The sequence below is a fragment of a genome, unplaced genomic scaffold (genome assembly GCF_019419815.1).
Source record: "Pyrus x bretschneideri cultivar Hongxiangsu unplaced genomic scaffold, Pyrus_bretschneideri_v1 Contig12, whole genome shotgun sequence".
In the NCBI taxonomy this organism is placed as follows: domain Eukaryota; kingdom Viridiplantae; phylum Streptophyta; class Magnoliopsida; order Rosales; family Rosaceae; genus Pyrus; species Pyrus x bretschneideri.
Window position 1 is genome coordinate 5,557,297 of NW_025999413.1, and position 24,908 is coordinate 5,582,204.

General features: G+C 36.6%; 5 protein-coding genes across 9 annotated transcripts; 4 read left to right on the forward strand and 1 right to left on the reverse strand.

The window, feature by feature from the left end:
• Window positions 1-261: 261 nt before the first annotated feature.
• On the forward strand, window positions 262-6,215 carry LOC103944508 (SPX and EXS domain-containing protein 1). Of its 5 annotated transcripts, none has more exons than XM_009354969.3 (14): window positions 262-443; window positions 1,338-1,442; window positions 1,597-1,730; window positions 2,041-2,079; window positions 2,216-2,308; window positions 2,402-2,518; window positions 2,970-3,065; window positions 3,352-3,465; window positions 3,698-3,751; window positions 3,984-4,031; window positions 4,660-4,810; window positions 5,178-5,343; window positions 5,599-5,668; window positions 5,760-6,215. In XM_009354969.3, the coding sequence occupies exons 2-14, from the start codon at window positions 1,388-1,390 to the stop codon at window positions 6,015-6,017; spliced, it is 1,395 nt and encodes a 464-aa protein (XP_009353244.1). In that variant the 5' UTR covers window positions 262-443; window positions 1,338-1,387; the 3' UTR covers window positions 6,018-6,215. The 5 variants fall into 5 exon arrangements, with proteins under 5 accessions (XP_009353244.1, XP_009353243.1, XP_009353245.1 ...); XM_009354968.3 differs by having other exon boundaries at window positions 263-443; window positions 1,338-1,469; XM_048578130.1 differs by lacking the exon at window positions 262-443 and adding an exon at window positions 497-697.
• A 254-nt stretch (window positions 6,216-6,469) lies between these two features.
• On the forward strand, window positions 6,470-7,803 carry LOC103944509 (cyclin-U1-1). The gene is given in 3 exon segments (XM_009354971.3): window positions 6,470-7,052; window positions 7,349-7,512; window positions 7,515-7,803. Coding segments are annotated over 3 exon segments (711 nt in total). The 5' UTR covers window positions 6,470-6,651; the 3' UTR covers window positions 7,661-7,803.
• Window positions 7,804-9,962: 2,159 nt separating this feature from the next.
• Window positions 9,963-13,488, forward strand: LOC103944510 (peroxisome biogenesis protein 22). The gene is made up of 8 exons (XM_009354972.3): window positions 9,963-10,259; window positions 10,972-11,205; window positions 11,296-11,343; window positions 11,603-11,659; window positions 11,762-11,863; window positions 12,052-12,117; window positions 12,846-12,947; window positions 13,083-13,488. The coding sequence occupies exons 1-8, from the start codon at window positions 10,155-10,157 to the stop codon at window positions 13,185-13,187; spliced, it is 819 nt and encodes a 272-aa protein (XP_009353247.2). The 5' UTR covers window positions 9,963-10,154; the 3' UTR covers window positions 13,188-13,488.
• Window positions 13,489-14,380: 892 nt separating this feature from the next.
• Window positions 14,381-18,609, forward strand: LOC103944511 (histone-lysine N-methyltransferase ATXR2). The gene is made up of 14 exons (XM_009354973.3): window positions 14,381-14,664; window positions 14,732-14,817; window positions 15,089-15,402; window positions 15,556-15,668; window positions 15,771-15,802; window positions 16,117-16,262; window positions 16,525-16,612; window positions 16,851-16,899; window positions 16,996-17,050; window positions 17,232-17,301; window positions 17,379-17,448; window positions 17,866-17,942; window positions 18,085-18,141; window positions 18,249-18,609. Exons 1-14 carry the CDS (start codon window positions 14,499-14,501, stop codon window positions 18,357-18,359), a joined length of 1,434 nt encoding a protein of 477 aa, XP_009353248.2. The 5' UTR covers window positions 14,381-14,498; the 3' UTR covers window positions 18,360-18,609.
• Window positions 18,610-18,786: 177 nt separating this feature from the next.
• Window positions 18,787-24,777, reverse strand: LOC103944513 (zinc finger CCCH domain-containing protein 13). Its single transcript, XM_048578131.1, has 11 exons — window positions 24,639-24,777; window positions 22,381-22,491; window positions 22,118-22,151; window positions 21,734-21,863; window positions 21,577-21,633; window positions 20,965-21,062; window positions 20,780-20,851; window positions 20,456-20,670; window positions 19,863-20,059; window positions 19,330-19,539; window positions 18,787-19,131 (listed from the first exon to the last, which is right to left on the reverse strand). The coding sequence occupies exons 1-11, from the start codon at window positions 24,766-24,768 to the stop codon at window positions 19,108-19,110; spliced, it is 1,278 nt and encodes a 425-aa protein (XP_048434088.1). The 5' UTR covers window positions 24,769-24,777; the 3' UTR covers window positions 18,787-19,107.
• Window positions 24,778-24,908: the final 131 nt, after the last annotated feature.

Consider the following 24,908-nt stretch of genomic DNA (forward strand, 5'->3'; position numbering starts at 1 on the left):
ATAATGAAAGAAATAAAAACTAGAAGGCGATCGGTAAATACATATTTTTAAGAAGAATAAGGGTTAAATTTATTAAAATACATTAGTCAATAATAAATGTCACAAAAGACCATACACAAAAATTTTGCAGGATATTTGATTTCAAGAAGAGGGTGACGAGGAAAGGCATCTCTTTCCAATTTGATGCTTCTTATTTTCTTCGTCTCAAATAAAATGGACCAATAAACACGTTTTTGATTGCGATGCCAAATATGCCTTAAACAACAATTTAAATCCCTAAACTCCCCTTGAGTTATTAAAATTTCAAAATAGGTCCTTTTCTAATTTCTAATTGCCATTTTACGTCTTCCTCCTCCTGCTTGGTCCTCACTCAAACCCCATCAACCTTTTGCACCAGATCAGGTTCGAGATCCAGCGAACCCGTTAAAGGTTCGCATTGCAAGGTAACGTTTATTTATTCAAAGCCATTTTTTCCTCCCTCTCTAATCTCCGTTTGGATCTGATTCCTGTTCAACTGTTTCAATCCCACCTCTCTGCGTTTGCTCATTCTGGCGTTTTCTGCGTGTTTTGCATTGCTTTCTGTTGAATTTTTGAAATTGGGTATCGATTGGTTCATCTGAGTTTTTTGAATTTTTGAGGGAATTTGGATTTGGGTTGTCAGAAGCTGTATTCATCAAGTGCTTTAGTTTTTTATAAGGTGGTTTGCGTAATTCTGATTGTTTAGTTGGTTAACGAAATGGGATTGGTATAAGTTTTTTTAGCATCTAATTAAATGGTGAATTTGGTGCTTGTTATTCATAAAGATAGGATTTTTAGTTGCCCATCAATGCTGGTCGTTTTTTTTTTTCCAAAAGGGGAACCACCGGTGGCAACCCACGGTTATCCATCCATTTCTGGGGCCGGGAAGACTTACAGAGATATTTCAGTCTCTCTCTGGCCGCAAGTTTGGCTTCCAACCCGAGGCCTCTAACTTTTAGTTTTAAGGAAGTCTCGTAATCCGTCCTTTACCACTCGGCCACCAGCTCATGGTTATCAATGCTGGTCGTTGTTAGTCTATACTTTTATTTCACTGTTAAGATCTTAATGTTGTTGCTCAGATGCATGGCTTTGAATTTTGATTTTTGTTCAGCTGAATTAGTTACTGTACATATTAGAGCTATGCAGTTTAGACTGCGTCCGGGATCTTAGAATGAAGTTATTGCATCTATGAATCATTAGTTAGAAAGATTTTATGCTTGATATCCCACCTTCCCAAACTCTAAGACAATGGTTTTCCGAATTCTTTTGGTCACTTTATAATGAAATTTTAAATTTCTCTGTGATTTCATTTGCTGCAGTTTCTTGGCTGGCTTAGCGGAGGAAAATTTCCTAGTTGCTAGTTTTATCTATGTTTGGAGGTGTTGCGACAGTGCCTTCCAATAGTCCGCACTTAAGAAAGTCGGGTAGCAGACCTGTTGTCTCTGATCTGGGTACAATTAAGTGTTTGAGTTATGACTTATGAGTTGTGATTGATACTGTGTAGATATATCTACCATGGGGGGCTTTTTTTTTTCTTCTCTTGTCACGGCTTTATAGTTGTAGTAAAAAATCTTTCAGGTACAAGTGAGCTTGAAAATGGTGCAGAGGAGGGCTTCTTGCGTCTGATAGAGGGAAACGATATGAAGGGTGGAAGCATACCAAGGAGTACTGCTGCAATAATGCCATCTCCAGCTATGTTATGGAGATTTAAGGTTTCGTTATGATAATATTCTTAGTCTTTCTGAATTACGTTTCCAGTTATTTTCTGCATAGTTTTGCTGAATAATTGTAAAATTCTCAACTTGGTAGAAGGAGGGAATTTCAATTTATTTTTCATTATTTATTGTATTGAAAAATTCTGAAATGGATGGCCTGGCTCACCAAAGTTGGATAGAAGTGGATCATTTCTTCTCTGCTTTACAATTGTGTTGGGTTTCAGTTCAATAGCATGTGACATATATCTTTACATCTTCTATTTCTTGGCTTTAGTTTCGTGGCTTCCTAAGTTGGTTTTATGTACAGGTCCTACTGTTCTTTGCTTGGGGTTTCATTTGTTGCAAGGTCAGTTCTTCACAATTCTATTTTTACTGCTGGTGATAGGGTTCTGATTTTATTACCAAAAAAATTTACAAGAACCAAAAATACGTTAGTTTTGTGCTGCAAGGATGTTGTTACCAAACTAACTGCAAATTTACAGGTTGGATGGGATTCTGTCATGAGGATGAGTGCGGATCTGCGAGATTTATTTCTATATGAGGCATTTTTGTATTATAATCCTCTGCTTCTTGTGGTTAGTTTTCTTATCAGAATTGATTATCCTATCATACTTCAACATTTTTTATCCTTCTATTGAAACATTTTCGTCTGTTTTTGACATGCGCAGACTATGATGGTTTGGTTTTGGGGAGTCAATCTATGGGTTTTTGCTCAGGGCAATGTAAACTATGCCAAAATTTTTGATCTTGATCAAAATCATTTGACCCACAGAGAAATATGGAAGGTACCAGTGCAACAACTCGGTCATCTTGAACTATTAGCCTAATTGTTACGGAGTTATTTTCTGTTTCTGTTTTCATGTGGAACTTTAAAGGTTGTGCTGCACTAACATAAACCTTGGAAATTGCAGTGTATATTTTTTTTCCTTATGGAAACAATATACAGAATTTTAATTTTCATCTGCTTTGACTGTTTAATGGCATTTTTTTAGAACTTTTCTTAATTTAAAAGTTTGAAGTCTATACTCTCTCTCTCTCTCTATATATATTGGAGAAAAGTAATGGTGTGAGGGCCTATTTCATCTTAGCTGTTCCTGTTAATAGAAGGTAGCATGTTTTCTTTATGGAATGCTCTTGGTTAATTACTTTTGACATATCTGACATTGATTTTTTTTTAATTCTCTTTACTTTCCCGTTTCATTGATTCACTCTTACCATTCAGTATGCGTTTTGCAGTGTGCGACATGGATGACAATTGTTGTGCCGACAAGCATGACAGCTTATCTTTATCTCTATTCGCATGGAGAAGTGTCACTTGCTGCATCACAACCAGTGTAATAGATGCATCCATATAGATTTTGAAGTACCTATTTGAGATAGCGTTTGTCTGTGATAAAGAAAAAAAACCATAGTTCACTAGTTTGAATGACCAAAGCTTCCAAGCCTAAGTGAAGTATTTCATTTTATAGAATAAACAGTGCAGATATATGTTTATGATTGTTCAGATTATGGTCTACATACTATTATTTATCATACTGACTATGCTATTGTCCATTTTTTATCTTCCATCTGTTAGTATCTTGTAACTGGGCTAAGTTTTAATTGCATTCTTCTGCAGGTACTATTATATGCTGCTGTTGCAATGCTTTTGATATTCCCTTTTGACATTTTCTATTTGTCATCTCGCTTTTACTTGTTAAGGACTCTTTGGCGTATAGTTCTCCCATTACAGGCAAGTTTGTTTCTTTCAAATCTAACTGTGGACCTTCTCCCATCTGTTTGATTTTGTTTTCTACTTACTCGAAAGTATTGGGAGAACTATACACACTAGAAAGTACGGTTCTCCCATTTAGTTAATGCTCAGTTGCCTAGAAGTGATGTATATTCTGGTCTCATTTATTGATTTTTGTTGTTTGTCTATATTATGATTAATTACAGTTACGTTATTTATTTGGTGAAAACAGGCAATATCATTTTCTGACTTTTTCCTGGCTGATATTTTGACCTCCATGTCTAAGGTATGTATCCTGATGTTTACTTTTACAATTATACAAGTGATTTTGCATGTACTAGAGTGCAATTTTTGTGATTAAAAAGGGATATTAAACTTGTTGATTGTTGTGTAGTGTGCGTGCAAGTTTATTGTGGTTAACCTAATAGGAGTGTAGAATCAAGAAATAGTTTGGCATCTATGATATCTGATTGTCATCATGCCTTTTGATTCCGATCGTGTTTGTCATTCCTATGCAGGTGCTTTCAGATTTGGAGCGATCAGTATGTCGAATGGTCCATCGACAGGTTAGCGTTTCCCCTTTTAATTGTGATTCTTCTTCTACGTCTTTTTCTCTCTTTGCTAATCACCCAAAAAATTGATTGTTATTCTAAAAGATTGTAAAATGCATTTCGGTGCATAAGAAAATTTGTTGCCTATGCTGAGCATCTTTAACTTTGGGTATAGTAAAATTTGAGATGGACTACGTTTTTGGATAGCTTGCACTCTCTTTTATTCGCCAATGAGCATCCATCTTTCATCTTCTGTCATTGCCATGAAGCTCTTAGTGACGACTGAGGAGACCATAGTATAAGTTGCTAAAACAAATGGCAGTGATGGTGGAATTGCATCAACCAAACTGCTTACTTGTTTCTTCCTATGCTTTTGAGAAAACTATGGTGCCACGAAGAAATACATTCAAGTACAAATATGTAATTGAAGTTGCACAAAGTAATATGTCAAAAAAGTGATGAGGAGATTCATGTGCTAATACACATAATTTGTTATGTATTTATTTTAAATTGTTGTGTTGTATTGTTCAAGAGATCTTGTGGTGGACGCTCTGACTGTGTCCCTTCAGTTCATGTTTCACTTTTGTTTGTTAAAGTGTTGCTACTTCACCTATATTTTATTAAGAGGTTTATTTGAAAGCAGGTTGCCACTATTGCATGGTTTGAAGCTGACTCAGTTTGTGGAAGTCACTCTGTTGCAATCCCTGTGGTTCTTGTTTTGCCTTACCTTTTTCGTTTGTTCCAATGCCTTCGACAATATAAGGATACTGGGGAGAAAACAACCCTTCTAAATGGTACGCATACTAGGCCATCTTTCTTACACATTTTTCCTTCAATGGTTCTCATTGGCCTCAAATTCTTTCCTTAATTTGTTTGGCCATATTTCTTCCTATTAGAGATGACCATCAAATAATGTAAAAACATCCGGCAATCTTGACTCTGTGGTGCATGCGAATTTTAGCATGTGATCTTGCAATTCTTATTCTGCGCCCACTCTCTTAAGTGTGGTTGGCAAGATCTTTAATGGTCTCTGTAATATCTGTGTTGCTTCTCTTTATAATCTCTATTTCTATGTTTCTGAATAGCTGCTGGTTTGTTATGAATTATTGATGGATTTGTTGCTTCATTACACTACTAATTTTTATCTGCTTCTGGTTTCAGCTTTGAAGTATTCTACTGCAGTACCTGTGATTTTTCTTTCAGCCCTCAAATATCATGTCTTCCCTGAAAAGTGGTCGACCTTTTATCGGCCCCTCTGGCTTCTCTCAGGTGTTTTGAACTCTTTGTACTCGTTCTACTGGGATGTGACTAGAGATTGGGACTTAAGGTATGTGAAATGTTTTTGTTCATACAATTACCACAGATTCACTCCACACGCAACCAGATTTAGAATGAACTCATGATCATACCATACAATGGGAAACTTAATTTTCCATGCTGTTTGACGATTGTTTGCTTCTTTGTAAATCAGTGAAAAGGTGTTACGGGGCATATGAGAACTTGGATTCTTCGTGCTTAGAACTTGCTGCATCCTGAATACTATTTTGTCATGCTCTTTAATTATCTTTTTCCCTTTTCTCAGTGGTTTCACTCGGATTTTCAAGTTCAGCAAGCAACAATTCTTGTCAAACCTCGTACATGGACGGAAATGGGTAACACTTAACTCGTCCTTAGAGCTAACGTGTCTAGAGCAATCCTCATTCATTGATTGCTCTTGAAATCATTATGTGAATTGGGTTGCAGGTTTACTTCTGGGTGATAGGTAGCAACCTGATTCTGCGTTGTACCTGGACTTACAAGCTCTCTTCCCATCTCCGCCACAATTACCTTACCGTATTCACAATCACTGCCTTGGAGATTTTCCGCCGCTTCCAATGGGTTTTCTTCCGTGTAGAAAACGAGGTGAACAAGATGAGCTCTAAATCAAACATTCAGCTTTCCATGGCCGACAATCCAAATGAGGAAGACAGATTACTCGTCTCTAATGGCCACAGCGGGTAGACCATTAACCAAATATCGCCTTCCCCGAATCCTCGCCGTCCCTAGTTTTGTATAATTTTGTGCCCCTAGAGGGCCCTTTGTTTCTTCAATTGCAACTTACATGAACAAATGAAAAATGTTCCTTGTTTATAAATTGATTAGGCTGTTCAACATTGCAACATTAAGGAGAGAATATATACGGCACCTCATTTTGTGAAACGACATTCATATAATGCTTCCTCTTCGATATTTTTGTACAAGCGATTTTCTACTTTAAACTAACTCAGCTTAGGGATAAGGATTCGAACTTCTGGTGTACTGAGAAAGCACATCGGATCCAATCAATGTGGCTACGCTTTGCTCACGTCTTTTGACTCCTCGTCAATATCTGAATGTATGAAATTTTGAACCAACAGCAATGGTGCTGCTGTTGAAGAATTTCCACCACAGTATTTCATGCATTTGGTGCTGGCCAATCAAAGTTCATCTCCAGTGTTATGCACACGTGGCAAACACCCAATTCGTCATTCGTTTACGCCTCAAGGGCCTCAACCCAGATAATATGCACACATGCAAGACCAAACCCTCTTCAAGTATTAACCACCCACACACACTTCCCACCAGAGACCACCAACCGTCATGAGTTAATGTCCAAATGTTAGCCGCCGGCGATTTCACGGACCGCCATAGCCGGCCGGATCCAAGCATCCCGAGAGTGTTAACCCTACTCTCTTTTGTTCTTGAAAAACTGGTGGCTCGAAATAACACGCTTGCAGATGACCTGAGTCAACAAATCAATGGGCTGAGCTGTGGCTCGGCGGGGATTGGGAAGAGCTTGGATGTGTTTCACGGCATGAGGCGGCCGAGCATAAGCATACCCAATTACTTGGAGAGGCTGTACAAGTACACAGATTGCAGTCCATCATGTTTTGTGGTTGGATATGTGTATATAGATAGGCTGCTTCATAAGCACCCTGACTCTCTTGTGTTGTCCTTGAACGTGCATAGGCTGCTGGTCACAAGCGTTATGGTTGCTTCTAAGATGCTCGATGATGTGTAAGTATTTATACCTGCATCTTCTTTAATTTTCATGAACTGGGGGATTTTGATTTGTGTCAAAGATTTGCTGGAATTTCCAATTTTTGATTCATTTGATTCAGATTGACACCAATTGTTGTAGTTCTAAGAAAAAGACGTGCGAATAAGAGGCTTGTAGCTCAACTGTTTATATATTAGCGAGCGTTCACCTCTGCTCCCGAGGTCTTATGTTCAGTTCTTCCCTCGCAACACATGCCCGAGGTTCTACGTTTGATTATGTTTGTGCTTCTGTTTACAAAATTTTGCACATGCAGGCACTACAACAATGCGTTTTACGCCCGCGTCGGAGGAGTGAGCAATGCTGAACTAAACAAACTAGAACTGGAGTTGCTTTTCCTGTTGGATTTCGGGGTCACGGTGAGCTCTAGGGATTTCGAGAGCTATTGCTTCCACTTGGAGAAAGAAAACTTGCAGAACGGGCATGCCGAAGGATTGAAAGGCCATTGTTAGTCCTCAACGGTGTGGATGATGTGCCTGAAATACCAGAAAATGCAGAGAGTAATTCCTTACCACCTCGGATATCAGAAGCTACCCTGAGTTCCTCACTTCCTCAGATTGTGGACTGACCCTGATTGATTTTTCTTTTTAATGTCTCCTGGTTAACCTTTTTCCTTTATTTACCCTTTTTTTCCTTTACTTCCAAGCACTGTGACAATATTCAAAACTAATAAGACACTGCAGTGCGGGAAAGTTAATACAAACTGCAATACGTGATCGGCTTAAAATATTGCTAGTTGTATATTCAGTGCAAGTAAGATCTTATGAGGTCCAAGGCATTTTGACATCCATTGATAGATTTAACCCCTTCTAATTAAGGCATTTTGACATCCCTTCCAAATTTAGAAAATGTTGCTAACAATATATGAAGGACTAAATTCAATTCTCTTGAGTGCAAGGCAACACTTATATTTTGTGCAGCCAATATCTTAGAAGTATCACCTTTATGTGGTTTTTGTAATATTAATTTTGAATGGAGAACAACTTACATAGCACAATGGATACACCACTACGTGATATCTTGTGCCAATTAAACAAGAACATGGACAAAAATATATGCATGTTTTCATTTAATTGGCACAAAACGCCACTGTAACGAAACCCATGTCATGTAAGTCCTTGTGGTGAATGTAAACAAAGTGATGTGCACCTTTCTCAATTTTCAGGGTGGTCAGTTGGTTATATACCTGTCTTTTGTATGTTTGTATATAAAAGGATAAACTCTTCTGTTAACGATCATGAGATTGATATGTAAGTACGAATTAGTTCAATATGAATCATCATTCGATCACCGCCTTCTCACATATATTAGATGACATTTGTGAATACATTAGTGAGAGTTCTTAGTTCGAATTTCGTGGATGACGAATTCAATATCAAATTAGGTTTGTTCATTGTGTGATTTTACCAAACTTCCTCTGCTTTAGTATAAAATATATGATTGTACTAAAAAAATACCATTGGTGAATGAATCAAATTTTAAGTTTACTATGGATAAATTCAAATATGTTGAGATACTAGAGAAAACTAAATGGGGAAATACAATGCTAAGCTAATTTAAATTTCTTTTTTGATTGAAATGCCAACATTCTCCATTTGTAGTTAAACCACCCTATACCATCGGTCACCTGGGTTCGAATTATGAACAGATCCCTTTCGGGATAGAATTTAAAAAAACAAAACCGAACCTAAATTTTAATATTATCGAAAATGTTTGGTATTTCCGTGTGGTTTGAGAGGGGAGAGAGAAGGTGAAGAAGAAGCAGATGAAGAGCCCCAATATTTCTATGCTTCTGTTTTGATCCTGTAAAGGGAAAAAATAAAATCATAATTCATTTGCAAATTGAGCCTGTAAATCCAAATCCAATTTCTTAGCGGTAAACGCCAGAAAAAACCCTAATTCAATGTCTCTGCATAGATACCCTTTCCAAAGAACAAACCCTAATTACAGCAAACCCAGACATTAATTTGGTAAAAATGGACATAGATCAAAATTCATTCTGCAATTTTCAGTTTTTGATTTATTGTGTCATTTGATAAATTGACGCCAATTCATATATTGTAACAACTCTATATTAATTAAATAACAAAAGAGTAGGTTTTTTTTTTTTTTTTTTTTTTTTTGGAACAAACGATATTATCTACATTAATGTGGACTTAGCCTCATCATGGATTAACAATAATGAGTTCAAATTTGTTTTTGACGAGAATCGAATCTAAACGGGCAAGTTTCATTCATTCATGAGTTTTGACTTTTTATTATAGAGATAATATACTATGAATGAGTCTGTGGGATTTAAGGTATGAAATCAATGTTATAAACGAGATTAAAGAGAGAGACTTGTTTTCAAGTCACTTAGTCCTTAAACAAAGTTTCTAATCGTTTGAAAAGTCAACTAAACAGTGACTATAATAAAAGACTAATGTATATCGTTTTATATCGGAACGGCACTTTAATATAATGATAAAAGTTTTGTAATCAACCATCTTGTATTTTGATTAACCACTAAAGCGATTAAAGTTAACATTGTCTCGTGCTATGCATGCTAGCCACACGTTGAATCTACATATGCTTGTTTATTAACAGGTTCACTAAATAATGACCGCCTAATAAACTTCAACTATAAATGTATATCATATGTCAAACATTACAAAACTTATGTGATGCATTTCACATATCAAACTTTTTTGTGATTTAAGTAGTCATTTGTAAATCTCTCCATAAATTATATCTCATACCTTTCGTCTAACTTTTGTGATTCGTTGATAACTTTGCCTTTAAAACAAAGGAAGTTTTATTTTTTATTAACACATTAAAAAAAAAAGAGCTTAAACACAAGAGGAGAAGATAATAAAAAATAATATAAAATAATATAAAAAATCCACAGTTTCGCATCACCTCTCTCTTTTCTCACTTTCGTCTTTGACGAAAGACACAATCTTTCGCTCTCTGTAAATTCCAGAGATACATGTTCGATGATGGGAAGGAGGACCTGAGGTCTTCAAGCTGATTCTTCACCAATACTTGCTTCTCAAAACGACGAATTCTCGTTGGTTAAAACCATGGCCGAGTCTTCAAAGGAAGAGGTGGTTCAGCTCATCAAGCGCTTCGGGGCTTATCTCACTGTCAAGATGTCCAGTCTATTCCCGATCTCCCTCCACAATCTGGTTCGCACCTCAATTTTGTGCCTGTTTTCGTTATCTTTTCGAATTTTCTCACGGATCTCCCGTCAAAAATTGTTCCTTTCTGTCGATTATCTTCAATTGCTTCATGAGTTTTCAATTTGTGTTCCAAATTTTGTTTGTTCATTTGAGTAGGGTCCATTTCGGTGTTTGTTTTGATGTGGATTGATTTGGGATGTAGGTTTTTTGAGAAACTTTGGTGTGTAAATGATCCATAACAGGAAATTAGAGGAATTTGGGGATATAACCATATTGATATTTTTTAGTGTAGGGAAAAAAGATATGTACTTGCGAACATTTTGAGTTGGGCCAGTGGATTTTTCAGTTCAAATGACTTAGTGAAGCTTAATCTCCTTTACTTTATCTCCATTTTATGAATTGTGATGCATGCAGCCGCGTCTGTGTCCGTGTCTTTGTCTGCGACGTGTCTTGTAGTGTACTCAAGAACCGTGGTTCATTTATGTTAGTACTCAGGAACCTGTAGTTACCGCATTAGTGTACTTTTTGGACAATGACTGGCTTTGAACTGATTGTCAATGCTATGAGTTTAATTGACTAAGGTGAAGAGATAGATACTCATGAGATAGGTGAAGCTAATGCGAACCCTGTCAAGTGATATTTGTCTAGAAGTATCAAAGTAGTGCTGGAATGGGAATGCAAAAGTTGAGTTGTCTAAAGAAATTTTATGTGGTGTCAGAATTCACGTTCTATTGGGGCAATTGCGGGCTTTGCTGTCGCAATAGTTTTCACATGGAGGCTGCTGAGATCACCGAGTGGACCTCAAAGAAGGCAACCCAAGCGGCAGGCACCTGCATCGAGTAGTTCTGGCGTCAGTTCAAATTCAAATGCAACATTGACAACTCCGGGAGTTTCATCTTCAGAGGACTCCAGAACCCAAAACGTTGTTGATGAATTTTTTCAGCCAGTAAAGGTAACTGTCAAGTTATGAGTCTGCCTTATGGGTTTGGTTACCACTTTGTATTAATATGGTTTATGCTGAAGCCGTTTCTTTTAATTACAGCCTACTTTGGGGCAAGTAGTTCAGCAGAAACTGAGTGAAGGAAGAAAGGTAAGTGTAGTGCTTTTCAGCGTCTCACTGCATGTTGTGAAAATTTCATGGTGAAGTTACAGAACCTAAGGTTTTACTTTTAGATGTTCCTGTACTTCACAACTAAAACCGCCAAGCTTCAAATGTTCAATACTGGCTATTTAGCTGGTGTTTGATACCCTGTGGAGTAATTTAATATACTGAGAATCTGTTTGATCTTTTTAGGCAAGAATATTATTGATTTTGAATCAACAAATTGACCCTTTAAGCTTATCTGTAGGTAACTTGTCGTTTACTCGGAGTAATCCTTGAGGAAAGTACCCCGGAGGAACTTCAGGTGTTCTAATTTTCTTTCCAGCAACATTCTTTCCGTAAATTTGCTGCTAGAAATTGGTACCGAAAAAGGATTAACATTGCCTTTTTACGTTGCTCCTGGCAGAAACATGTTACTGTGAGGTACTCAGTGCTGGAAGTACTCTTGGAGATCACAAAATTTTGTGATCTGTATCTCATGGAAACAGTTCTCGATGATGAAAGTGAAGTGCGTGCAAGCCTCTGTCTCAATCATTTTACTTGTGCTCTGTAATTTTGTATGAGTTTAATAGGTTTCCTTGATTGTTGTTTTACTTCATTTTTTTGCTCATGGTATTTAACTGTTGTGGTCTATCCTCGCCTTTTTCTTTTCATTCTCATTGCCATTTATGAAACGATATTGCCTATTGCTTTCAGAAAAAGGTTCTAGTGGCTTTGGAAGATGCTGGGATTTTCACATCTGGAGGTTTGGCCAAAGACAAGGTAGGTATATGGATTGATAGAATTATGAGTTAAACTTTTAAAAATCCCACCAACTCTTTTGGTTATTCTACTTGCTTCTTGTTGGTTTATGTGTGCATGCAGTTGTTTTTGGCTTTCTCGTCATTTTGGAAATTCCCCAGTACTTATAATCTTGGATTTCACTATTCCCATATGGGTTGAATGAGATTAAGAGTTATAACGTACGGAGATTGTGGTTTGCAGAAGATTAGGGGTCAACCCTGGAAGGAAGGCCCAATAGTTGCTCAAATTTCGAATTGACTGTGGTTTGAGTTGTGTTCTTGAATGAATCAACCAAACAAGAATTTTTGGCCTGACACTCAAAAAGTGTTTTTGAGTTTTAAAAACTGGATTTGAGTTGAATAACAAATGGGCCCTAATATTTCCAATAGGCATATTTTTCGAGCATATTGAGATGTGCCTTCCTGATTGTCTTATTATATTCTAGTCAGATTTGGAAGTGTTTTTGTTATAATTGATAAATGAAGTTACTATGACTAGTCTTGCATGGCGCAGCGAACTGTGCAATATACTCTCACTACTAGGCTACTAGCTTGTCAATCTAGTTTTCGTTAAGAGGACATGACACAAATTATAGATGCCCATCTGATATTTTCAAATTTTCAGTAGTTTCCGTACATTTCAACTTGCCAGGATGCTGCTATTTCATTCTGTTTCTTGCGTTATTTAGTCTTGTGATTTGATTGCAGGTTCTCTTCTGTAGCACAGAGAATGGACGGACTTCTTTTGTTCGGCAATTGGAACCAGATTGGCATATCGACACAAATCCTGACATCATATTCCAATTATCTGTATATTCTTATTACTTACCTAGTTTGTCCACACAACATTCTTCGATTTCATTCCCCATGTTCTGATGTTCTGATGCGTACGCTTCATTTCCATGGCCGTCATCTGAGTTATTCCTTTATTTTTGTTGGTTACAGAGGTTTATCAAGTATCAGCTTCACATATCTCCTACCAGAACGGAACGGGCTGCTTCTAATGCATTCAACTCCCCATCCTTGGAACAGTTCTTTGGACCTGTTTGACGCCCCGAGAAACGAAAGATAAGAATACAATGTTTAGATTTCTATTAGGGTTTTCTTTTCCCCACATTCGGGTTTTGTGTCGATCGTACTTTTGAAGTTCCGGCTGCAGCTTAACAATGCTAAACGCCGGTCTTCTTGTCGGTGTATTTTTGTATCCTGTCGTTGGTAGTCAGATGATAGACTTGCTCTGTATCACCCCACTGTTTCAAGGGACAATCCCATTGTTTGAAATTTGTTGGATCAAATCGAAACTCCGACTTAAAATTTTCATGAAATGGTTAATGCTATTGTTTGCAACTTATTATCCGTGCGTAAGTTGGAAGTTTGAAATTACTTTTAAAATGACTGAAAGTTTTTTGGTGAAAATATTTTCGGAATCAATTCTTAGTGAAATGCGAGTGAATTCTAGAAAAATATTTGAAGTGTTTTCTAAAAGAAGTATACATTTCAATCGTGCTATTAGAACCGCAAAATGTTTTCCTTTAAAAACAATTTCAGTCATTGTAAATATACTTAACTAGCCCTAAATTGCAAACTCCATAAACCAAAGTAAAGTTTGTCCAAATTACAAGGTCTACAATCGTAATTTGACTTTATAATAAAGTGAAGAAAATATCTTAATTTTGTCGGCAAAGCAAATGAAAGAAAGGGTTTTTTTTTTTTTTTTATTTTTAATTTGCAAATATATCCTTTTTTTTGTTTTTGTTTTTTTCACATAAAATGAAACAATCATCATTTAGGGTGTGACAATGTTACAGATGTTAGAGGTTATATTTTATTTATAAAATTATAAAATTTTCTATTTTTAATTCAACTATTAATTTTTTACTACTTAGTGCTATGTGGCATTACAAAAAAATTACATATCTTGATTAATTTTTTAGAATATTTTTAAAGTTTCTTTATCATCAATTATTTTCATTATTCTTCGAAAAATCTGCATTAAATAATAATAGAATGGTCAAAATACTTTTAATTTTTGTCAAATCATTTTGATATATTGTTTATTAAATTGAGAGCATATTTGTTATATCACTTATATTGATTTCAAATCTCAAAACCAAAGTAACGTGTTATGCAAATATGAGAAAAAAATCTGTTTTTAATCAGTAGTCTTGATGACTTTTGCTTGGATAATTTGAGTTTGACTCCTTTGATCTGTAATATTTATAAGAAAAAACTGGGTTTTGTCAAATATAAAATTGGCCTTTAACTTACAAAAGAAAAAAGGGCGCAAGTCGTCCCCTTTCTCCGCCGTTAGCAATTTAGCATTCAGCGAGCAACTCACTTGTTTCTACTGTGTGTGTTTTGATGGAGATCGTTTGCCCGATTGATGCAGAGCTGGGCACTGAAATCTCTGCTCTTCTCACACCTCCTTCACCCGCCGACGTCGAGGAGTACTTGAACGAGCTCATTCAATCCAGCAGCAGGCAATGCAATGGCATCACAGTCAAACAAAACGGAGAGCTCGGGAAAGGTAAAACCCCCATTTTATAAGTTTCCCATCACTCTTTTCGATCTGTAATATGCTTTTTGATCTTCAGGTGTGTACGCGGACTCGGACTTGAAAGAAGGAGAGCTTCTTCTCAAGGACCAAATGCTTGTGGGTCTTCAGCATTCTTCCAACAAGGTCTTGAGTTCTAACTTTCTCTGATCCAAAGTTTGAATTTTTGCTTCTCGGTCTTTTCGGTTTTCATTGTTTTTTTGTTTTTTGTTTTTTATAGCAATTGGGTGTTTTTAGTGTGTAGCTTTTGTTTCCGTTTCATTGCTTCTGTTTAGCTTTGAAATTGGGAGGAGACTTGATTTGCAAGAATTGGAATTTCTTTGATGAAAGACTTTATCTTTTGCTTTTGGGTATTTTAATTTAGTTTTCAGTGTGTTTTTTCAATTGGGTTTTGCAGATTGATTGTTTGGTGTGCAGTTTCTGTTTCCGTTTCGTTGGCTCTGTTGAGCTTCAAATTGGGAGGAGACTTTATTTGCAAGAATTGGGAGTTTCTGCCGGCCGAGATTGCTGTGAAGCGGACTACTCAGCTGAAGATGAAGACTTGGATGACTCAGGGCCTAGCAGTTCTATTTACAAAGAGAAAGTTCCTCTTCCGAAAGGGATTGCGGAATCTGTAATGAATGGTGGTCTAAAGTTGCCTTACTCCGATAAGTTCTCACTGCCTCCGGCTGTTCCATGTCCTGGTGGCTGTAAAGAAGCTTATTACTGCAGGTGGGTAAGCCAAATTTTTATGTTTGAAGCATGTTGGACTATGACAATGGCACTGGAATAATAAATGAACTTGCTTTCATTGGACTGTGGTCTATCTCTTGGTGAATCAAGTACCCAATAAATAACTTGTTATCTTGTGCCGATATCTTGTAGCAAACAATGTGCAGAGTCTGATTGGGATTTATCTCATTCCTTACTTTGCACTGGGGAGAGGTCCAAAGCAATCTCTAGGGAGGCACTTGTAAAATTTATACAGCATGCCAATGGTAGGATGAGTTGTACCTTGTAGGTTATATCTTCTCTACCTTCTTATTCATTTTCCCACTATCGTCTTCTAATTTTATCCTTCTTTTTTTGGCTTTTACCAGACACAAATGATATATTCCTCCTTGCTGCAAAGGTACCTTCTATGACAAACAGCAATTCTAATTCCAATCTTTTATTTTTATGGGTCTGAACTTGTAGCAAACTATCTGATCAATACTTTTAGACTATTTGGTCTCAGTTTGTCATGATATGTTTTTGGGATGGTTCGCCATGGGTGGTAGCATTACTTTTCTGTCGTACTATTTGAAATTTGAATAATATGAAAGCATGATGGAGTATGTGGTACCTTATGTGTTACATGTTGTTCTTGTCACGCTCCATAAGTCTTATACCATGTGATATGATATAAGTCCAATTAGTTGACCAAGTTCCTTGGTTTATTTTCAGGCAGTGTCTTCCACCATATTGAAGTACAGGAAGTTGAAAGTGGCTTATTCTGAAGACCGAGAGAATATACCAAATGTTGCAGGCAGCCCTTATCTATCTTTACTCTTAAAAGCATGGAAACCAATATCAGTGGGACACAAGAGAAGGTAGCTATATTATGTATATAGTGAAGACTTGCTGTTGTGTAAATGATCTTAACTGCTCCTTATGTTATCCTTGAAAAGGAAGAAGTGTTTTCCGTGCATAGAGCAGAAGTATGGAATACTAGTACACTTCGTACGACATCACCTTAATGAGTTTTCCACTTTAGGTGGCATCAGTTGCATAATAAACGTGTGCAATAGTTTTGCAAATGTTTACATGATGGTTTCTTGTCTCCTCCTTTTCTCACATTTTATTTGCTCTTAGGTGGTGGGACTGCATTGCCTTGCCATTTGACGTTGAACCTTCTGATGAAGCTGCATTTAGGATGCAGATAAGAGAGTTGGCATTCACGGTAGTACTCTCTCCACTAGATAGGTTGTTTTAGAAATTCTAGTTGGAGCACTATATTCCGTTGTCATCTCTTGAAAATGTTGTATGTTCTTATTTGGGATTGTGAGCTTCCAAACAAGTCAAATTAATGTTTATTTCATATAATCGTCATGATCCAAAATATTACTAGCAGATTCTTTGATGACTCTGGTATAATATTCTGTTATTTGAAGTTCTAACTGCATATTTGAATCTTTCAGTCACTTGAACTCCTGAAGGCAGCCATCTTTGATGAGGAATGTAAACCAAGTATCCTACCCACTTTAGAACTTGACGTATGTTTTCTTATTAGAATCATGCTTACTGTTTCTGACAGTTAAATTTGAACTCCTTGACTCTTCCCAGTATTCTCCCTCGAAATCTATGGGCATATAATTGCCATGTTTGAGTTGAATAATCTGTAAGTCAGAATTTGCCAAGGGTTTATCCCCTTTCCTGTCTCGTCCATTGAATATGTAAACTGTGCATGCATCCAAAATGGTGCCAGCAATGGTGGTTGAAGTAATTCATGCGCTTTGTCAAATTGCTTTAATAATTTGCTTGAGTCATCAGGCTCTTACTTTCATTTCACTTTGTTTCAGTGATTTGGTTGTAGTATCTCCAGTGGAAGATTATTTTTTGTACATTGATGATCTTCCGAATCCTGAAAAGGTTAGAAGTCATACTTTTCACCTAATTTATTCGAAAATTTGGATGTTCTGATACCATTTTCCTGCTACTCATAACAGAAAGAAGTTGAGGTTATTACACGACCATTTTTGGATGCTCTTGGTGATGACTATTCTGTTTGTTGCCAAGGTATCATGCTCTTTTGCAGTTTCTTCCCCATTATACGTTACATGTTCGCCAATTTACTTTGTATTAATCTTTTAAGCTGTTCTTTTGTACTTTATTCTTCTTGGTGCTGGACTACCTCAATGCTTGTTTCTGCCTGCACACATATTTATTCTCGACGCTGGACTACCTCCTTGGGGTTAACGGTGTTCAGTAAGCATGAACTTGTCGTGGTAGAATTTAGCTCTCATTGTTCTTACTAGGAGATCATTGGTGCTTGTAGAGCATACATTCTTTGCATGTCGGATATATAAATTTTGTTGCTGTTATATTTGCCTTACAAACTATTTTAAAAGCTAATGGTCAACAAACGTGGAATTGTTTCTCTCAGTGTGGCGAGGAGAAATATTAACTTCCAATGTTTTGTCAATTTTGTTTTAGGCACAGCGTTCTATCCTTTGCAGAGTTGTATGAATCATTCTTGTAGTCCTAATGCGAAAGCATTCAAAAGAGAGGAGGTATGTAAACTTCCAAGTTCCATATAGTAATTGAGATCTTCTTACAAAACCACGGTTTAAAGCAAACACCATCTGCAACTTTTTAAAGCATTCCTAAATTAATTTTTGTGCGTCTGCATTCATGCTTGTTCTCCATTACCAGGACCGAGATGGCCAAGCAACCATAATTGCACTTAAGCCGATTTCCGAGGGGGAAGAGGTACGAAAGTGAATGTCCAACTCGGTCTAGTATGCCATTTATAAGGTCGCAATATCCTTTTATCGAACTTGTGTGCAAATGCTGATGATCACTTTGAATTTTTCCAGGTTACCATTTCTTATGTCGATGAAGACCTTCCTTACAAAGAGAGGCAGTCATTACTTGCAGATTATGGTTTTAAGTGCAGGTGCCCGAAATGCTTAGAAGAAGAGCCATAAACACTGCTAGATAGGTCCAAGAGGATTCAAAACGAAGATTGTTTTTTTATATTTTTCATCCCTTTGTAATAGTAAAAGAATAAATCTGTCAACCATTTAGTTTTCTGGTGATGAAACTGCATGTTTGTCAACCATTTAATTTTCTGGTTTTATGTTGGTGCTTCCTCGTTTTCCCATTCATGTTTCAGCATCGTTCGATTCATGTTTCATACACCAAAGATGTTACTGAATTTGATCTTGGTTCAACTGATCATTGTTACTGCTTCTGTTAAGTGCACTGATCCTTGCAAAGCAAAAGAAAGACGACCGGAAATATATGGGAACGAGAGGGAAAGTGCAGCGTCACCTGATCAACTCCCTGCACATCTATAATCCCACCATCCCCCTCCCCTTAAACTGCATTAGAAAACGAGACTCCGACGAACGCTGAAAAGAAAAGAAAATAATCTTCGAAAAGAAAGAATATATTCGTATGTTACTACACTGAGCTATGCAATCAAGCTTGATCCATCAAGCCTTAAAAATATACATGTAGTTATAAACTCCATGTAACGCAACGAGGAAGATTGTACACCAAATACATTAACAGTGCTTCTGTTTATCGACCCGTGTTCATTCACTTAAACAACTTTGCAAAGCCGGCATCAGATGTAGGAGATACACGAGTCTCTAACAGCTAATACTTGAACTAAATTTATCTTCTCACTGCTAAATACTTGCACCATCTCCTACTCAACTCCCTGCACGTCTATAATCTCATCATCTCCTCATGCTGCATTAAAAAATGAGATGCCGTTAGACACTGAAAAGAACATTTGACAAAAGAATGAAATATAATCACGGCATGATCTGAATACTTGACAGATGATATCCACTGCGTTGAAAGCCAGAATGTCACGCGAGAGGGTGCATGAACAATGAACTTCAATAAGCAATCATAAACAATGAAAAGCGCACGAAAAATACTGACCTGCGAATGGTTATTTCTAAGGATTGGAGGTGGTGGAGGAAGGTGAAATGAAAAGCGTCCTCTCTCATATGCAGCTCCTTCCTCAATTCTAGCAGAACCATTCTCAACCATCTCACTTTTATCCTCCAGTTCAAATTCAACTTCTGTGTCAACTGCGTGGGCAGCCATACTGGTAGAGGGTACGACAGGTCCTGACTCCGAACTCTTTAACTACACATTTGTCCAAAAGATTTCAGTGCAAGTATTAATATCAGCTGCACCTTTATTTAAGGCATACATGCGTAGCTTTCGTTCAAGGTGGAAAAATGTTAGTTCAGGGTTGAAAAAGAGGACGAAGTTCAGAGGCAACTCATTCTGACACAAAAGACGTGAGATTAAATTAATTGAGAGCATGCAGCAATGTCAGTGGAGTTAAACTGAATCAGGAATTTCAAATTGCCTAAAATATACAGCTGCTGGCTTCAGCAAATATTATGCCCACTGTATCTGTATAGCAATTAAACAAATTTCCCATAGAAAGTACAAAGATGCACCTTATCTGCAGAGAGGATGCCTGAGGAAGCAGTCTTTCTCCTGTCATGTTTGCCTTGCTTTGCTAAAACCTTTGGACCACCAATTCCATTGTTCACTGGCTCCTCCTTGTCAAAATTTGATTGAGTAGGGTGTATGCTCCACCGAGAGAGCTTCTTTGGTCTGCTAGATGTTGTCAGATGTCCTCTTGTTGGATGAGCTGGTACACATCTCTAAAGTGTGAGCACCCATAATAAAAACCGCACATGGCATCCATTACGGAAACAACTTCAACAATATAGTCCAAAGTCCAAGTAATCAAATGATGCACATGAATTTTGAAGAAAAACTGATAAGCTAAAAATCATTAAATTAGCAAAATCTATTTGTTCTTTGAAAAGAACCTAAACATGTCTAAGAATGGTGCACACAGAAAATAAACAAAACCACCCACAAATGATGAGACTCTAAACTCTAAAGGGCTTTTATTTATACTTATTCTGCTTTCAACAAACAAAAAGGAGGTTGATATATAAAACTTCAAAGCTGAGAGAAGAACAAACTATATATTTCATCAAATCCACAAAACCCCATACATGGAAATGTAAATGCCTACCACTTTGTTTTGATTCTTTGGCGGTATCCCTAATAGCATCCAGCCTTTTCTTGCTTGGAGAAGCATCATGCAGCTGCTCATTATGGGGGTTGACTGGAAAACCAGTAGTGTCACCATCACTAACAATATTAATGCTTGAATCCTCTTCATTGGCATCAGTTACATAAATATCTAAGGCAAGCTGATCTCCCAACTTATTAAGTCGGACCTGTGATCTACAGATTTCAATACAATTATCAAATTCCAAGAGCTCTCTACAAACTCCAATAATGACTGAATGCCAAACCAACCAAAGGTGTTTACAATATTAAAAAAAATTCTTGCCTCTTTAGTTGGTCTTGTATCTTTGAATGACGAGAATGTGCTTTTACAAACTTATTCACCTTGTAGGAAATCCTGAAATTTTGAAATCCCGGAGAAGAGGAAGAAAGATCAATCAGTGAGTAAGACTTCCCTAAACATGCTACCCTGTAGCAGGCAACACAAATTCCTTAGACTCTATTCAGTACCTCTTACATTCCTCTTTCTCTTTGAATAATTGAGCCTCAAGCTCCTTAATTTTAGAAGTGAGACTATCCACTTCTTGAGACTTCTCTTCCACGTGAACCTGAAAAATAACAAACGCATTGCACGCAAAAAGTGTAACTAACGGACATTCAATAAATCATGGCAGAAATCCGAAATAAGCAAACAGTTTAATAACAATGAGAAAACAGAAAGAAAGACCAAAAGGCAGATTTTTCAAAAAAAAAAAAAGTACTCAATAACTATCTGAAAAGCTTTAATACAACATTATATTCCCACCATCTTGATGAAAGTAAAGTGATATCTACCGAATAAGATACACCTAAAACAGCTTGCAAGAGACAACAGCACGACCGAAAATGCAAAATACATAATTTTTTTTTTTTTTACAGACTAGTGCTACAACAGCATGGTATCATTTTGACAAACTTTTTTTTTTATCAATTATTTTCAGTAACAATGTCCACAAGAAGTTGCCCAAAAGACCATTGAAAATGAGATTGGCATATTCACATTTACATAAATGAAAATTAACTTGCAAAAATCACAATTTTGTTGACCAATAAAAAACATAAGTTTGGGTAATTGGAACTGACCCCTAATTGAGATTTACGGTTATCAAGCACGTCGATCTCTGACTGCAATTGCTTTAACTGCTCCAAGTTCCAAGGAAGAATATCAAAACAGAATCTCAACCAAGATTAGAAAGCATAGATGAACTCGTGATGAAAACTTTTGAACAGAATTTCAGACCTGCGCCTCACGAACACCCGTCGAACTAAGTTTAATATTTGCTTCTTTAACTTCATCTTCAGCCTCATTTGAAATTCTCAAACTTCCAGAAAAATCGCTTTGGCCATCCAAGTGTTTCTTCCTTCTTTTGCTGTTCCCCAATGAATTTAAAATGAAAAATTAAAGTGATCAGGAAAAATTAAAGTGAAAGAATTTGTTTTTTTTTTTTTTTTTTTTTTTGTGCTGTTTATAAAGAGTAGATCATTAGAAGGATAAATGCTCAACATGTGTGGCATTCACAAAGAAAGAATATATAGAAACGAATTCCCCACTATAATCAAAGAGCTGGAGGTTGAGAAAATAAAAGAGAAGAAAATTGCAAAGGGATCCATTTATTTAACTTGCCTTTCTCTCTCAAGGGACCTGGATGGACTATATTCTGTAGTTTCATTTCCGCCAAGACAGTTGTAGGGAAAAAAATACAGTAGTCAGACTTTATGAAAAGTAAAAAAAAGGAACTATAAACCAAAATACGTTCGATAACAGACTTAACAGTTACATGATGCTGCACCAAACTTTGCTCAAATGTGTTACTGTTAGGCATAACTAAAGAAAGAAAAATATGGAAAACAATACAACGGAAGATTTAAGTAAGAGTGCTTCCTAACCACGAAGTATATGACGGCCTCTTATATGTCTCTCTGGTGAATAACTTTGCTGCGGAGAATGCCTTCTGTCAAGCCTATCCCTCAAGTCATCGCCTCCAGAGTCCCGCCCACCTACAGAGAGTGAAGAAAACTTTTCCGTAAAGCATATGTAATAACTAGCTACTAATTCGTCTGTCTAAAGAAACAAGGAGAGCACCCCTTATGTGACAATGAGGCTAAGCTTACCATGTGGAATAACATGAGTAACATAATAATGAACAATAATGTTGAATCCTTGCCAGTTTCAAAGAGGCCATACACAGTAGAAACTACTGGTCTTATATAAGAAATTGATATAGTAAACCCATGTGTGAGCTTAAAGATAACCTTCATATATCAGAGAAACACTGGAAAGAGGAGAATTGGGATTCCCGTCATCTTGCTGAACAATAGTATAAAGCCGCAATCAGAAAGTTCAAGAGATTCTCCAAGGTTTCATAAAGGATACAGATATAAATTATCAGAACAATAGTATAAAGCCGCAATCAGAAAGGTCAAGAGATTCTCCAAGGTTTCATATAAGGATACAGATATAAATTATCTGAAGCACACGTAATAATTTAGTTTCTTCTGACAGAACTCCCATAAAAATAGCATTCTTCTCCATCTCGGAAATATCTTGAAGATATAAGTCAAGACTACAAATAAAGAGAGTACCATAATCCCCTTGAAATTCATTAACTGCAGAAGCAGCAAATAGAAAGTAGGCATATTCACGAAACCATCTTGTGTCTTAACTCTATAGAAGAAGATATATTCCAGAACTATGTAACGCTGATGATCCATCATAGCATATCGAAGATGCAACATAATGACAAGGTTCCCCACAGAAATACCACAATTGGAATCTGCTACAATATAAACCACCCGGGACAATCCATACTTTATCAATACGATAACCTTGCTAGTTGACATGAACTTGGGTTCCCCACAGAGATTTTGATAGCAGCTCTAACCACTGAATGACTAAATATGCAATCTTTCCGGAATAGTACTTTAACTCCCGACTCCCGAGTCTGTAAAAATACTTGCTCCCATTTGCTCCATCGCACGAAAATAATATATTATCCGAATTGCAGACACATCATTGTTTCCAACATGGGAAGGATTGCATTAGATGATCATAAAACAGAAGACAATTCCAACATACAGAGAGAGAGAGAGAGAGAGAGAGAGAGAGAGCAGTTAATCACTTGAATGCATTAAAATTAGGGGCTTTTGGATCTAGGTCCAAAAACTTAGATAGTTTTTGGGACCGAGTCCAGTTATCCAATTACATATTTTGATATCAATTTTACCCTTTCAGATAAAAATATTTAAATTCTTTAATTTTTTTTATCATTTATTCAGTTTTTAAATTTTGAATATTTAAATACTCAAACTAAAATATTATCTAGTAACTACCTACTATTTATGAAGAAAACAAGACCAATATAATCTAGTAACTACCTACCTATTGTATAGGAAGAAAATGTTTTATACCTACAAAGCAGATATAATCTACCTGCAAAACAAAAATAAACTACCTATTGTATTGGAAGAAAAATGCTGGCAACCTACATGGCGGAACATAAAAATATAAATATGATATAATATACCTCCATTAAAGGAACGAATTTGGAGGGAAGAACACAAAAATATCACCCATGAAAAGAAGAGACAAAAAAGAGGAGGATTGATAGAGGGAATTGTTTGGAAGAAGGAAAAAATGAGGGATGAAACATACTGGGGGTTGAGGTGATTATACGGCTATAACTAATCCTACAATTAAGGGATTAGTTAAACCACAAATTATCTCATAATTAAGAAATTTTGTGTATTTACTACAATTCGTAAGCCTAAGGGGTAAATATGGTACAAACCATAAATAAACATATATGGAATCTCAATTATTGGACCTATTTCAATGAAGTGGACTAATTCTACTAATGGCTCACAAAATTGGATCTATATCAAGTTATCCCTTAAAATTACAGTAAATTATGTAGTTTCAAAGAAAAATATGCAAACGTATGACTTAAAATCTACAAAAATTACTATAAATTATCAAAATTTGACAGTAAATTGTAATTCTGTGCAACCCCAATACAGTTACAAGTTCATCTTCAACCCAAAAATAAAAAATAAAAAATAAAAAACCCACTTTCATAAGATAAGCAGAGCTTCTGAGTAGGTCACTGAAGAGAAAAAAACCAACGTGAAGCAAATATTAATATTACCGTGAAAGGATCCGCCCGAGAAGCGACGGAGCTCCGCCTCCCCGTGAGCAAACGAGCAGCTCTGCCGCGCGCACCGCCCTCTCTGATACAAAACGCACAGCTTCGTCTTGAACAGCTTCCTCTCCGCCATCTCCCCAATCAGAATATCGGAAGCGTAAGAGCTAAGTTGCAGAGAAAGGAAGAAAGGGAAGCCCCTTATATATATACTTACAATACTACTTCATCACTGACCGTACACGTGTCCCCATCAGATCATATATAGGCATTCAC

What these genes read in the sequence shown, in the direction of transcription:
- LOC103944508 (XM_009354968.3), top strand. Translation starts at nt 1,388, where the DNA reads ATGTTTGGAGGTGTTGCGACAGTGCCTTCCAATAGTCCGCACTTAAGA. An exon ending in CTATGTTATGGAGATTTAAG is followed by an intron (nt 1,731 to 2,040) that starts GTTTCGTTATGA and finishes TTTTATGTACAG; the next exon opens with GTCCTACTGTTCTTTGCTTG. An exon ending in ATAATCCTCTGCTTCTTGTG is followed by an intron (nt 2,309 to 2,401) that starts GTTAGTTTTCTT and finishes TGACATGCGCAG; the next exon opens with ACTATGATGGTTTGGTTTTG.
- LOC103944510 (XM_009354972.3), top strand. Translation starts at nt 10,155, where the DNA reads ATGGCCGAGTCTTCAAAGGAAGAGGTGGTTCAGCTCATCAAGCGCTTC. An exon ending in AATTTTTTCAGCCAGTAAAG is followed by an intron (nt 11,206 to 11,295) that starts GTAACTGTCAAG and finishes TTTTAATTACAG; the next exon opens with CCTACTTTGGGGCAAGTAGT. An exon ending in TTCTCGATGATGAAAGTGAA is followed by an intron (nt 11,864 to 12,051) that starts GTGCGTGCAAGC and finishes TATTGCTTTCAG; the next exon opens with AAAAAGGTTCTAGTGGCTTT.
- LOC103944511 (XM_009354973.3), top strand. Translation starts at nt 14,499, where the DNA reads ATGGAGATCGTTTGCCCGATTGATGCAGAGCTGGGCACTGAAATCTCT. An exon ending in TCAGTGGGACACAAGAGAAG is followed by an intron (nt 16,263 to 16,524) that starts GTAGCTATATTA and finishes ATTTGCTCTTAG; the next exon opens with GTGGTGGGACTGCATTGCCT. An exon ending in ATGTTTGAGTTGAATAATCT is followed by an intron (nt 17,051 to 17,231) that starts GTAAGTCAGAAT and finishes ACTTTGTTTCAG; the next exon opens with TGATTTGGTTGTAGTATCTC.
- LOC103944513 (XM_048578131.1), bottom strand. Translation starts at nt 24,768, where the DNA reads ATGGCGGAGAGGAAGCTGTTCAAGACGAAGCTGTGCGTTTTGTATCAG. An exon ending in GAGAAAGAGGAATGTAAGAG is followed by an intron (nt 20,852 to 20,964) that starts GTACTGAATAGA and finishes TCAAAATTTCAG; the next exon opens with GATTTCCTACAAGGTGAATA. An exon ending in GCATCCTCTCTGCAGATAAG is followed by an intron (nt 19,540 to 19,862) that starts GTGCATCTTTGT and finishes ACAAATGTGTAG; the next exon opens with TTAAAGAGTTCGGAGTCAGG.